The sequence below is a fragment of the Herpailurus yagouaroundi genome, unplaced genomic scaffold (genome assembly GCF_014898765.1).
Source record: "Herpailurus yagouaroundi ecotype Mexico unplaced genomic scaffold, PumYag 184, whole genome shotgun sequence".
In the NCBI taxonomy this organism is placed as follows: domain Eukaryota; kingdom Metazoa; phylum Chordata; class Mammalia; order Carnivora; family Felidae; genus Herpailurus; species Herpailurus yagouaroundi.
In genome coordinates, this window is record NW_024412415.1 from 15,084,881 (window position 1) to 15,097,800 (window position 12,920).

The 12,920-nt window shown below is 37.6% G+C and overlaps 2 protein-coding genes across 2 annotated transcripts in view; one reads left to right on the forward strand and one right to left on the reverse strand.

The window, feature by feature from the left end:
- The window catches only part of SHC4 (SHC adaptor protein 4), a 128,816-nt gene that overhangs the window by 43,974 nt on the left and 71,922 nt on the right, over nt 1-12,920 (reverse strand). Inside the window, exons 4-5 of the mRNA XM_040492640.1 lie at nt 11,678-11,797; nt 1,728-1,781 (exon numbers count right to left, since the gene is read on the reverse strand). Coding sequence (XP_040348574.1) covers nt 1,728-1,781; nt 11,678-11,797 — 174 coding nt within the window. The remainder of the gene's footprint in view (nt 1-1,727; nt 1,782-11,677; nt 11,798-12,920) is intronic.
- Nucleotides 5,475-7,196, forward strand: EID1 (EP300 interacting inhibitor of differentiation 1). The gene is made up of 2 exons (XM_040492641.1): nt 5,475-6,692; nt 6,959-7,196. The coding sequence occupies exon 1, from the start codon at nt 5,521-5,523 to the stop codon at nt 6,094-6,096; it is 576 nt and encodes a 191-aa protein (XP_040348575.1). The 5' UTR covers nt 5,475-5,520; the 3' UTR covers nt 6,097-6,692; nt 6,959-7,196.

The window sequence follows — 12,920 nt, forward strand, 5'->3', positions numbered from 1 at the left end:
AGGCAAAATTACAAGGCTTGGTGGATGGGAGTTCAGATTCAGTACCAGGTTCACACTGCAGCTAAGTGCTAGGCTTTTTGCATACCCCCTGTTTGCTACCGAATCCATAATTAGCCATCCATGGAATCTCTTGAGGATGAGGTAGAGTTCTTAAAATCTGGTTTACATATTAATTTAATAGCACCATGGAACTAATATATTCATTTGGAAATAACTATGCCCAAAGCGGAAAGGTGAGGAAGTAGAGAAGCCTAAGGGGAAAATTAAGTATCCATTAATAAAAGAAAAAAAAAATCCCAATGATCTGAAGTCCTACTATAAATACTGCTTTTCTTCCGTATGCTTCAGACAGGTTCTGAAGACAGGGTGTCTAGGTTTGACGTGCTTAAATATTTTGAATCACAGGTAGCCAGTGTGAAGACAAGTAATTACTGAAATATTTTTAAGAATGGGGTAATGTGAATAGCATTTAACTATATATTTCACACACTAAAAGGTTATACCAACAACCAAGTGAAGAAAGTTGCTTAAATACTTTAGATGCCAGTAAAGGAAGCAACGATTACAACAGAGTAGCTTTGGAACTTTATTTCCTTTTAGGATAGACCATAATTTTTCCTTTTGAATACTTAGCATAGAGGTCAAAACTCCGCAGTGACATCAGCTGCCAGATTTAGTTTTTACTACCATTCCATACCTCTCCTGGATTTCTGAGTTATATGTCCTATCGTTTATGGTCCTACATTTTATTCCTCAATTGGAAGTGAGAAACTAAATGTGGTGGCTAGAAAAAAATCAGCCGTTACACTGGATTTTACTGCCGCATTTCTGAAGGATACAATCTTTAATAATAAATGCTCAGCAGAAGGCAATACATTGGCAGTAAGAACAAAATCTGCATGTGCTCCCGATATATTTTCTTGACCTTACTGATGTTCAATCATTCTAAAAGTCAGACTCAGTCCTCTTCTGGCTTCTGGATGTTTGCAGGTAGGAGAAAAATGTCATAATATCATGAAGCAGCAAAATCTTCCTTCTGACCCCTCAGTTCAAACAGATTTGTTTCTTGGTCAGTCTCAGGCTTCCTAACTTCAGTGCCTCTCTTCTTCCACTCCGGTTCAGAAGTGACGTGGTAGGGAGTCAGGGAATGACTCTCCACTCTGTAAAGAAGGCTTGGAGACAGAGCACTTGCTCCGTCTCACACAATTCGTGGGAAATGAGCACCATGTGGCCTCTAGGGAGGAAGGAACTGCAGTTCTCTCCCACCAGCTGTGTGTTCCCTCTGTGAATTTCTGCAAACCTGGCTGCTCACTTTAGATTGGACATAGTTGCCTCAGTTGGCAGCCAGAGTGGCAAACAGGCTTCCCCTATTTCCAAGTCCAACTGCCTAATAGGAGCTGCCTGGAACTTTGTGTGAAGAAGAGTGCTGAGGGAGGACTGGTAACACATGTATGACATCCTTGATTTCCATGACTTAGGTGTTACCTACAAGAACAGTCTCGGATGATAACTCCATGACTAACAACACAATGGAAAATTATTAGCTCATTTGCTAATCCAAACATTTTAAAAATAAGTAATGGAAACTATTTTACCAAAGTCAAATTTTTGAATGCACATAACTGTTCACAAATTGTAATAAAACACTGGAAAAGACATGTAATGGCTAACATGCTTTACATGGAAGTTAACTCTTATAAAAAGGACTTTTATAAATCTATACTTACAGGATCCCCTCCAGAGGCAAATGAAATAGACTGCATATGATGATTTGCAATAATCTGTAAAACATAAACAAATTAAACATGTATGATGCAACAAATTAAATGCCTAGTTACATACAATCTAACAGTAATGGTCGTACATTTGTATGTTTTGTCTTTGCCTGCTCAGCATCCCTTTGGAAATTACTCCATCCACATTCTATAATAATCTCATAAGGTTCAAGTACGTCTGACAAGCCCGTCTCACCAGCCCCCTCCTTATGGCTGGACACAGGATCCAGGCCTAGCCCATCAGAAAACACCATCCCTCTGGATACAGCAAAGCCAATCAATATCATGGGGGAGGAACTGAGACAGATAATAGGAAAGAATGCATCTTTCTCTGCCATTAAGGACCTTAGTTTAAGTCCAAAGCTTCTGGGATTCATCTTTTGCTGCCATGTGGGAAAAGCCTGATGGAAAAACAAAGTTTTCCCTCTGGAGAGTATCAGAGCTGAGAGTTAAAAAAAAAAAAAAAAAAATCTGGTGGTAATATTTGTTTCATCAATTCAACCAATACATTTCCCCCCTCTCTTTAGTTTTTATGCATTTTTTCTATTTTATTTAATTTTATATAAGTTGGTTTGAATTGGGTTTCAGTCATTCATCACCAAAAGCATACTAAAGCACTAACATTAAGAATTTCAATATGATGTAGACTATCCAAGTGAACTGCATTAGTTAGCTGAGAAGACCACCTCTTTTGAGATTTTGCCTCTTGAGATTTTAGGCTTGCTTATTTGGAAATCACAGAGTAATGACTAACTGACAGAGAATTATTTGTCATACCGCTTTGAAGGTTCATTAAAATACCAACTGTGCACCAATTGGCTAAGCCTGTCTTGAGAAATGTTTAACATAATGTATACAAGAGTATAAGATATTCTTATATAAGATAGCCAGCAATTCTATTCTTAGATGTAGATCCACAGAATTGCGTAAATACAAGCACCAAAAACCTTCCCAAGAAAGATAATTACTGCCCTGTTTGTAATAGGTCCAAACTGGAATCAATCCCAATGATGATCACTGTGATATTTAAACAATGGACTACTATGTAGCAAACACACACACACACACACACAAAACAAAACATATTTCCTGGGTAAAAGAAGCCACACACACACAAAGAATATATACTACATGGTTTAATTTATATAAAGTTCAAAAAACAGGCAAAAATATTTTATTCTGTTTGAAATCAGAACGGTGGTGCTCGTAGGGCAAAGAAAGAAAAAGCAAATGGTTTTCTGGAATCCTGAAAATCGTGTTTCTCGATCTGGGTAACGGTTACACAAATATGTCCATTTTGTGATAACCAAGCTGCGCACTTAAGACTTGTTCACTTTTCTGTATTTGTTTTCTATGTTTAGATTTCAGCTAAAAGTGATTACTAAAAATAAATCAATATACAAACATCAATGTCTTTCCCACATACCAGCAATAGCCAACTAGACACTGTATTGGAGTAAGGGGTACATTTTATGATAGTACCTGAGTATAAAATAGTAAGAATCACATAAGCCTTTTCGGAAAACTTCATTGAAGGGTATAAATAAGACACAAACAAGCAGAAAGATATATATTACTTTTATGGATGAGAAGACAATATTGTAAAAATGTCAATTCTCCCCCAAATTAATCTGTAAATTCCATGCAACTCAAATAAAAATTCCATCTATATTATTCGGGTAACTTTTCAAGCTACTTCTAAAATTCACATGGAAGAACAAATGTGCAAGAAGAGTTAAGGCAATCTTTTAAAGAACAAAGACACAAGATTTTTCTTATCAGCAAGACATATTGTAACACTGTAGAAATTCGTTTGAATACAAAGTCTAAAACAAACTCACACATTTGTTTTCTTTTAATATGATAAATGTGACACCAAACAACCAACAAAGGACAGTGGTTAAATCAGTGAAGTTGGCTGAATTAGCTGTATATGTGTAAAAAAATATATAAATGAATCCTGCCCTTATCGTACTTAGATAAATAAATGCTTTATCCACAAAAAACCTATGCATGGGGGCCTGGGTTTCTCAGTCCGTTAAGCCTCTGACTTCGTCTCAGGTCATGATCTCACAATTTGTGTGTTTGAGCCCCGCATTGGGCGCTCTGTGCTGACAGCTCACAGCCTGGAGCCTGCTTCAGATTCTGTGTCTCCCTCTCTCTCTGCAACTCCCCTGCTCACACGCTGTCTCTGTCTTTCTCTCTCTCTCTCAAAAATAAACATTAAAAAAATTTTTAACAACAAAATGTATGCAAACATTGAAGAAAAATAAAAGATCATGCTTGTAATCTTTGAAGTAGGAAAATCCAACTTAATAAAAAAAAAAGATATACAGGAAAAAAAAACCCTTCAATTTGAAGGGTTTACATGAAAACTCATTTTAAAACTTTTATAGGAGAAGAGACACCTGAAACCGGACAAATAACAACAGGGAGGGAGAATGTATTTGCAACATGTAAAACAAAGTATTCATATAGTTTATAAGAAATTCCTACAAATCAGTAAGAAAAAAAAATAAACCAAAAATAAGGCCAGTTAATTTTCATAAGTAACACAAATGTTCAATAAACATGTTGAAAAATAATCAATCTCCAAGAAATCAAGGCTATGGAAAATAAAACAAGGTATCATTAAATTGATAAAATTGCTCAACAAAACAGTGTGTGGCAAGGATATAGATATTCTCAAACACTGCTGATGGGAGCTGAAATCTGTACAGCAATCTTGGAGAGCAGTTTGACAGTATGTATTAAAACTAAAGTATGCATTCTCTACAATTCCGCCTTTCCACTCCTAGGTTATTTATTCTGTAGAAACATTGGCACATAGAAACATTACCCATAGTTTATATCAAAAAATCGGAAATCACTTGTGTATGGTTAGGTCAACTATAGAATAGCTATACAAATGGAATGCTATGGAAAAAAAGACTCATCTATGTATACTAACAAAGCTAAATCTTCAAGTCATTGCTGAGGTGCTTTTTGTAGCTTGAAGAGTTAGGTAAAACTTGCAAAAAAAAAAAAAACCCATACACACACAAGATTTTTCCACGAGGACATAAAGGTCCATATAAATGCACAGGAAAAGAATTTAAAGAATATACACCAAACTGATTATGGTGGAAAGTTAACCTCCTGCGAAAATAAATGGAACCAAGTCCTTCTTCAGTATACTATCTTTTTAAAAAGATAGATAATATGCTTATTTGCAAATTTAACTTTTTTTTTTTTTAATGGGGAAAGCAGAAGGGCTGAATGAATGGATCAGTTGTCAGTATGTTGAGAACACTGTGATTTGGAGGTGGGGATTTAGAAGTCATAAATCATGAGACCAAAGGTAGTTGGAGCAGATGCTATTGCCTGGGGCGGGAGGAAAAGGAGCAGGAGAGAACGGAAGGGCGAAGGGGGAGGAAGAGCACTAAGCATAGTTACAGAAGCCACGTTATGGATTTTCAAGTTTACAGCATCATAATGCGCAGAACAGTTAGGGAAAACGGAGATTACGTAACTCTCTAAACGTAGAGTCTACTAACGGAGTTCCAAAGGACCGAAACATACACCACGGTTCCGAAGAGCGGGGACCTCCCCCGCGAGGGGGACGCCAAACGGGAGGCGGTGTTTGGGGGTCGCGCACACGCACAGGGTCACGCAGGCGCACGGCGTTTGCGCACGCGCACAACCCCTCGGCCGCGTAGCTCCGATCTTGCAAAAACACCTTTCGAGAGGTTGAGCAGCTTGTACAATGTCGGAAATGAACGAGCTGTCCGAGCTGTATGAAGAGAGCAATGACCTGCAGATGGATGTGATGCTTGGCGAGGGTGACCTTCCGCAGATGGAGGTAGGCAGCGGGAGCCGGGAGCCATCCCCGAACGCCTCCCGCAACGGGGCCCAGCCACAGCTCGAGGAGGAAGGCCCAATGGAGGAGGAGGCGGCCCAGCCAATGGCGGAGCCGCAGGGGGAACGAGGCCTTGCTAACCGGCCCAGCCCTGGGGAGCAGCCAGGCCTGATCGCGGGCCCTGACTTCGAGAGCGAGGACGAGGGCGAGGAATTTGATGACTGGGAGGACGACTACGATTATCCGGAAGAGGAGCAGCTGAGTGGTGCGGGCTACAGAGTATCAGCGGCCCTTGAAGAAGCCAACAAGATGTTTCTGAGAACATCCAGAGCAAGGGAAGCAGCCCTGGATGGCGGGTTTCAAATGCATTATGAGAAGACCCCGTTTGATCAGTTGGCTTTTATCGAAGAGCTTTTTTCACTTATGGTTGTCAATCGTCTGACCGAAGAACTCGGCTGTGATGAGATTATTGATAGAGAGTAATTAAATGCTGTTAAAAGAGGAGGAAAAGTTGAGGAGAGACCCAACATTCCACTGCCTTTTGGGTTCATTCCAGATAGTACCGTGCCAATGAAAAACTTAATCTTCAAAAAAAGATTTTTGTCGTTGTTTTGCAGAATAGAATAGGGCAGTGACTGCACAGTTATGAAAAAGAAAAAATTGTTAAAGAAGAAAAGGCATTTTAGGACTGTGGAAATCTGTTTTCAAGAACCTTCCTGAAACACCTGTGGCTTTGACTTTGTTACTGATCCAGATTATTCTCCTTGCATTGGGGAAAATATCTTTCATACTTCACTGTAAGGGATGGTTTTGCTAGAGTAAGTTAATGTCAAGACAAACTGCCAATACAAGAGCCCAATGATATTAATTACATGAGAAAAAGTAACTAATACATCCAGTTTAGGACACGAGATGTCTGAGTTATTTGGACTGAAAGCCCACTGAGAGAACTCTGAAGATTCCACTTTATGGTCTATCCAAGCCAATTATCAAAGGCTGCATTTTTTTAGTGTAAAATAAATTGGGTGTTCTTCAGTATCCGAAAAGGATAAGCAAACCCAAAAAGAAATATGTATCAGGTGTGCTATATCTCAAAATGTGTTTTCAAGAGCATCTGAAATTTTTATTGTCCATGTATCTTGATGATTTATAAAGCTACTATGATCCATAATTCCAGAAAATTTATTGTCTTAACCATTTTTAAAACTCAAAAATATCCATAGTAAAATTTCAAATTTAGATATTAAAAAATATGTGAAAGAACAAAGAAAACAAAACTATTTCTAACACTCTTATACTAGAGAAATTGTTTTACTCGCTCTCTGTTTTTCATTTAACTTTACAGGTGAAAGACTTTGGTTGAACTTCATAACATAAGAACTGTCAAAGGGAAAATGTCAAGTAAAAGGAAAGCCCTGCATCTAAAAAAAGACTGAACAATTATGCCCTCAATCTTTAAAGGTTTTAAACCTGCCCAGAAATCCTCATCAGTATCTGAAGTTTCCCTGTGTCTCCTCCTCTAATGAAGCTTGTTATTGGTTATGCACCAGCATTCGAGATAATAAAATTTCTTGTTCTGTGTATTTTGTTTGTTTGGCCAATAGTATTGTTCACATACTTTGTTGAAATCCTACTTTTTATCGTATTATGCTATTTTATTTTATTACCGAAACCACTTTATGATTTAAATTTAACCACTACATGGGAAAGTGTTCCAGCTTCAAATACCTGATTTATAAGTTAATTTGTGGATATTAAACTTTGTAAATTCCTATAAGAGAATTTGCTAGCCTGAGAAAACCTGTCGTATTAACGAACATATTGCTGTGGTTATTGAGGTTCTGAAGTTGCATAAAACTAAAAATTGTGTCAGAAAGTTGTGCCCAATAAACAGTACATCAGTAGGTCTTAAGATCAATAAGACCTTATGGCAGTAAAGGACACATCCAATACAACAGCACAACTCAACCTTATTTATGTTATAGTCACCTTTTAGGGAGTGGGTTCTTTTCTGTAAAAAAAAATGGACTGAGGGTTATAAACACTAGGCTTGGTGAGGAGAAGGATAGATAGATACATGGGGAAACAAACAGGAGGTGAGATGTTAGCACTTAACCCTCTTCATCCTGCCTCTCTCATGACTCACTTTCATTACATTTTCAAAAGGCTTGTAGCTGCAGTTAGATGCATCTGGATAGATAATTGCTTGTATGATGTGAATTAACTGAATTTGGTGGGGGCGGGGCGGGGGGGAGGCGGTGGAGAAGGATGCCAGTACACAAGGAGCACTGACCAATTGCATTTACCTCCAGATAAAGATGTCAGGAAATCAAAAACTGGTCTTCATACCAGGAAGTGTGATTAGGAAATCTGTGATTAGGTTCCTCTCTGAGACTAAGGAGGGAGCAAGAAGAAGGAAAAGAAAACTGCTCCATGTTGGACCTGAAGGCTCATTTACAGGATAAAGACCTGGACTCCACAACTGACTTCTGATGGTTGGTTCCTTGGTCTTGGAAAAACAGGCAGTAATCTGAGAGCAGTGAAATTAGTACTTGTTTTTATTTACTAAAGAAACCCCTTTTAGAATTGTAAAATCACTTTTTATGTCTTTTAAGCGTTAACACGTACTGGAAACAGCCTAGCTGATTCAAATCTTGGCTAAATGGGAGCTAAAAAAAGGAGTTCTATAGCGATTCTGGTCCTGATTTTGCGAACAGGGGAGTGGGTGGGGATGTGGAATGGGTAGAGAGAACTTTAAAAAGCTTATGAGTATATAGGGTGATTTGGGGGGGAGTTTTCTGGATCTATCCATATATTATTATATAGTATTACATTATAAATGTTTGCTTATATCAGACTGTTGCATTTGGCTGGCCTAAGGACACAGACTTACTGTGTTTGGCTCATGCTTAAAATTGCAATTCTTCATTAAAGACCAACATCTCATAATCATGATAGAGCAACAAAACTCCTAAGATTTCCATCTTTTTTTTCCCCCCAAAAGTTGAAGATCTGGTAGCCCTTGACCAATAGTTATGTGGGATAAAGCATCCAATTCCCCATTCTAATCGGAAGATACTCTGTTGCCATGTTTCCCAGTATCGTCTCCCCAACATGGAGGCCAAGTGGCACTCACCATATATCATTATGCTTGCACCACTGTTTTTCTTGTACCTGCACAGTTAGCATTGTCTGCCTGGCCTCCCTATATTTGAAGTTCCCTCTCCTCATGGAGACTACAGGATATCTCCATTTTCTGCCTGTTTTACCTTCTTTATCTCTTTATTACTCTTAGTAAAATTTCACTAGCTGTTAGAGTTGGTGGTAGGAATGTAGAAATGACTAAAGAATAGTGGGAGTGGAAGCTAGTCAGATATTTTTGCTTACATCCTTAACGTATTGAAGTATATCAAGGAAGTCTGTTGCTTGAATTTTTAAAACAAGGAATATAGAAAAACTCCCTAGAACTTGCTTTTCCAAAATGTATTTCCCATCCCAAAATATGGCAAGTTTTAAAAATCGCAAGCATTATGTGTTTAATATAATTTTATTTTCTGCCTCTGAGGTTCTTTAAGACATTTTCTGGGAGTGAATGGTTATATTCTTGAAGTTGTTCTCAGTGGCTGAAGATGAATGTGAACCATCCTACCCATAAATGCTCTGCCATCTACGAATGTACCTATCAATTTTAACTTGTTTATGTTTTCAGTCCAAAGTATATCTTAGGAGTTGGGGGGAGGGGAAGGGAGACATTAGTATTTCTTGGTATTTATCTTAAAACTTAAAAGGGTAACTTTCTTTAAGGATGATTAAGTTAATCATTTTCTCCTGCTACATCTATAAGGTCACTTCTCTGTTGCCTTCTCCCTTGAACAGTTTAGTTGCCCTATTAATGGGATTTATAAAGCTTGAGTTGAAGCATCTATAGTGGCACATCTTTTTTTTTTATATGCCCTCCCTCCACCAAGGGAGGAATGAAGGGGCCGTTTCCTCCAGGCCTGCAGAATAGTTCAAAATTATTTTTAAAAATCAGGGCCTGGGTCTAAGGTCAATGAGATCCTAACTTTAGTCCCCACTCCAGCAGTGGGCTCAGCACAACCCCATTCCCTGCTACCAGTGCAGAAAAGATGTCACTTCCAGAGGCACTCATTGCTGTAACTGCTGGTAGTGGAAGCCACCCATGCGCCCTGTCCCTACTTTATTAATATGTCCCTACATATTCTGCCAGAAAGATTATGAGCATGTGACAATACCCCTTCCAATTACAGTAGCCTGGAAAAGGGTAGTAAAAGAGAGAAAGAAATGAGAATAAACTAAGCCACCTACCACACACCACAGCCCTATTCTTCCTAAATTCCTAATTCCTCAGTCACCCCATAGAACTTTTTTTTTTTTTTAATGCTCATTAGGTTCTGCACAGAAGGCTGTCACCAGGACGGCTGTAGATTTGCTTACTCTTCCTCCCCTACAAAATTCTGAGATAATTCAAGTGCTTCTATACTCAATGAGATCTCATACCTAAAGGCATTAAGCACCCCTGGTACCACACACATGGGTGAAAACTAAAACTAAAATTTACGTCTACAAATATCTTGAGGGCAAAGCATCTGAAAGACTGAACGATTGCTTCACCTTCCACCTAGATTTGTTGCATCTTCCAAGTACAGCCTCAAATGTTCTGCTCTCATTATACCAATGGTATCACCTCTCTTAGATAACCAATCAGGGCCCAACGAGATAGAAATCTATTTTGAACTATTTTATATTAAGTATTTTATCCTGTGGTGGTTTATACTACTGTGCAAGCAATGTATTTTATTCTGCTTTTGAATTTAGAAAATAAAGCAGACCTCAAAACTGCAAGTTTTTGGCAAAAACATTGGAGAAAAAAATGTATATAACTGTACGTGCATGTTACTGAAAATTTTATGATTCTATGTTTTATGCTTTCCCTGCTAAGTACTGACTTTATGAAAATGTCTCAAGGAAATAGGAAAAATGTTTGAGTAAATAATAATAGGTACTGGGTGACTGGCTCTGTGCTAAGTGATTTACATCAATGGTTTTACTTAATCCTGTATATAATCCAGTGACACATATACTATTGCTAAATCCATCCTCTCAGAAACTATGAATAGGTACTATAATCTCATTTCACTAAGGAAGAAAATTGAGTGGTAGCATAACTTGCTCATTAGTGGTGAAGCCATGATTTCAACCTATATGTGACCTCAAAGCCCGAGAGCCAACTACACATTAAACCTTCCATGAGTCCCTGTTCAACAGTATTCCATACAGTAAAACCTTAAATCCTAAGAACCTCGAATCACTACATATTAAACCAAGAAAAATTAGACTCTAACACCCATAAATAATCTGATATGAGGAATTTAGTTTAAAACATAAAAAGCAAGTCAAGAGTACCCTAGTTTAAGGAACACATTTAGCCCAATGCCTGTATATCTTTTATATTTGCTTCAGCAATGCTGTTCCTTGAGAAATAAGGTTCACAATGAGAACTCAGGCACACCATGGCATCACACATCATCAAAGAAGAAGAAACTGTGTTTACGTAATAATATTTTACAAAGCACTTCAAGCTTAAGAGTTGGAAGAAAATGCTTTATGCTTAAATTTCAGTTAGCTAGCATATTAACCCTAAAATCACCCTTCCCCTCTGTCCTTCATTTGCACCCCATCCAACACACAGTCTGTTAGTTCTGAGAATGGAATTGCTTTCCCTTTGGGGAGCACGGGTGGAGAGTAATAACTGACTCAAGAATATGAGTTGCCAAATGGTATTTACCAGTTATTTGCACCTTAGTTCCTATTACAAAGCCAATCAGGTTGAGGCAAGTACGCAAGCAGTTAAATGCAGTGATGAGTTAGTAATACTGTTGTTCTAATTATTGTTATTCACAAATCCTTGGCAGATTTTTTTTCCCTTGTGCCTTAACTAAATTTTACGCACACTTTGTCTGAAACTTTATTTTCTTTATTATGCCCAGGTTCTTCTAGAAAAATAGATGATACGTTAAGCTATAAATGACATTCATGATCTTACCTGTTGGTTGTCAATATTCATCAACGTGAGGCTGCATGTTGAGATGGTCAGTTTAATATTCATTCCCGAAAACTGAAGATTACTTTTGCCAAGAACTGTTGATAGGAACTTAACTGGAGGCTTTAAAAATAGCAAAACAATACTCTGAGTTAAGGATTTTGTTACAGGAGAATATTAATTTTTTAAGTGTTAAAAATGGGTCAAAACACACACTCTTCCTATTTTACTTTACACAAGTCAAATGAGATTGAATGTTTTATTTTAATGAAAACATTAAAAAAATTGGAATGCAGCAAATTCTTTAGTAAGCAGTGAAATCTGAGCCCTCAGAACTTTTCTCATATATCCCCTTCTCCCCAAGTGTTGGGAGTAGGGCCTGCTTTATATAAAAGGAATTCCTGTGAGGGTTTGGGCTAGCTGAACTCTCCAATCCTTTTGAAAACCAGACGTCTAAAAAAAGAAAAAGTTGCTGTATTTTTTTGTGATAATTTATAAAAGTACAAAAAACATTCATATCAAATATATGGGACACAGTGAGAGTGATGCTTTGGGGGAGTGGAATATATAACTATAAACGCTTACATTAAAAAAGAAGAAAGATACCAAATCAAGAACCTAACTTTACAACTTAAGGAATTCAAAAAAAGAACAAATTAAACCCAAAGTTAGCAGAAGGAAGGAAATAATAAAGATTAGAGCAGAGATCAATGGCACAGAGACTAGAAAATAGAGGAAATCAATGAAACCAAAAGTTAGTTCTTCAAAAAGTTCAACAAAATTGACCAACCTTTTATATATAGGGGCTAAGAAAAAAAGAAAGAAGACTCACATCACTAAAAATCAGGAGCAAAAGTGGGGTGGGGACGCAACTACCAATTCAATAGAAACAAAAAGGATTATAAGAGAGTATTATGAACAACTGCATATCAACAAAGTGGATTCCCTAGATGAAATGGACAAATTCCTAGAAACATTAAAGCGATTAAGACTCAATCATGAAGAAATAGAAAATCTAGATAAACCTATAACTAGTAAACAACAACAATAACAGAAAATAACAAGTGTTAGAATGTGGAGAAATTGAAATCCTTGTGCACTATTGGTAGGAATGTACAAGAGTACAATTGCTTTGGAAAACAGTATGGCAGTTCCCAGTTCCTCAAAAAATTAAAAATAAAATTACCATATGACCTAGCAATTCTACTTCTTGTTATACACGCAAAAGAACTTAAAGCAGGGACTT

Coding starts and splice junctions, on each gene's coding strand:
- EID1 (XM_040492641.1), top strand. CDS start 5,521: ATGTCGGAAATGAACGAGCTGTCCGAGCTGTATGAAGAGAGCAATGAC.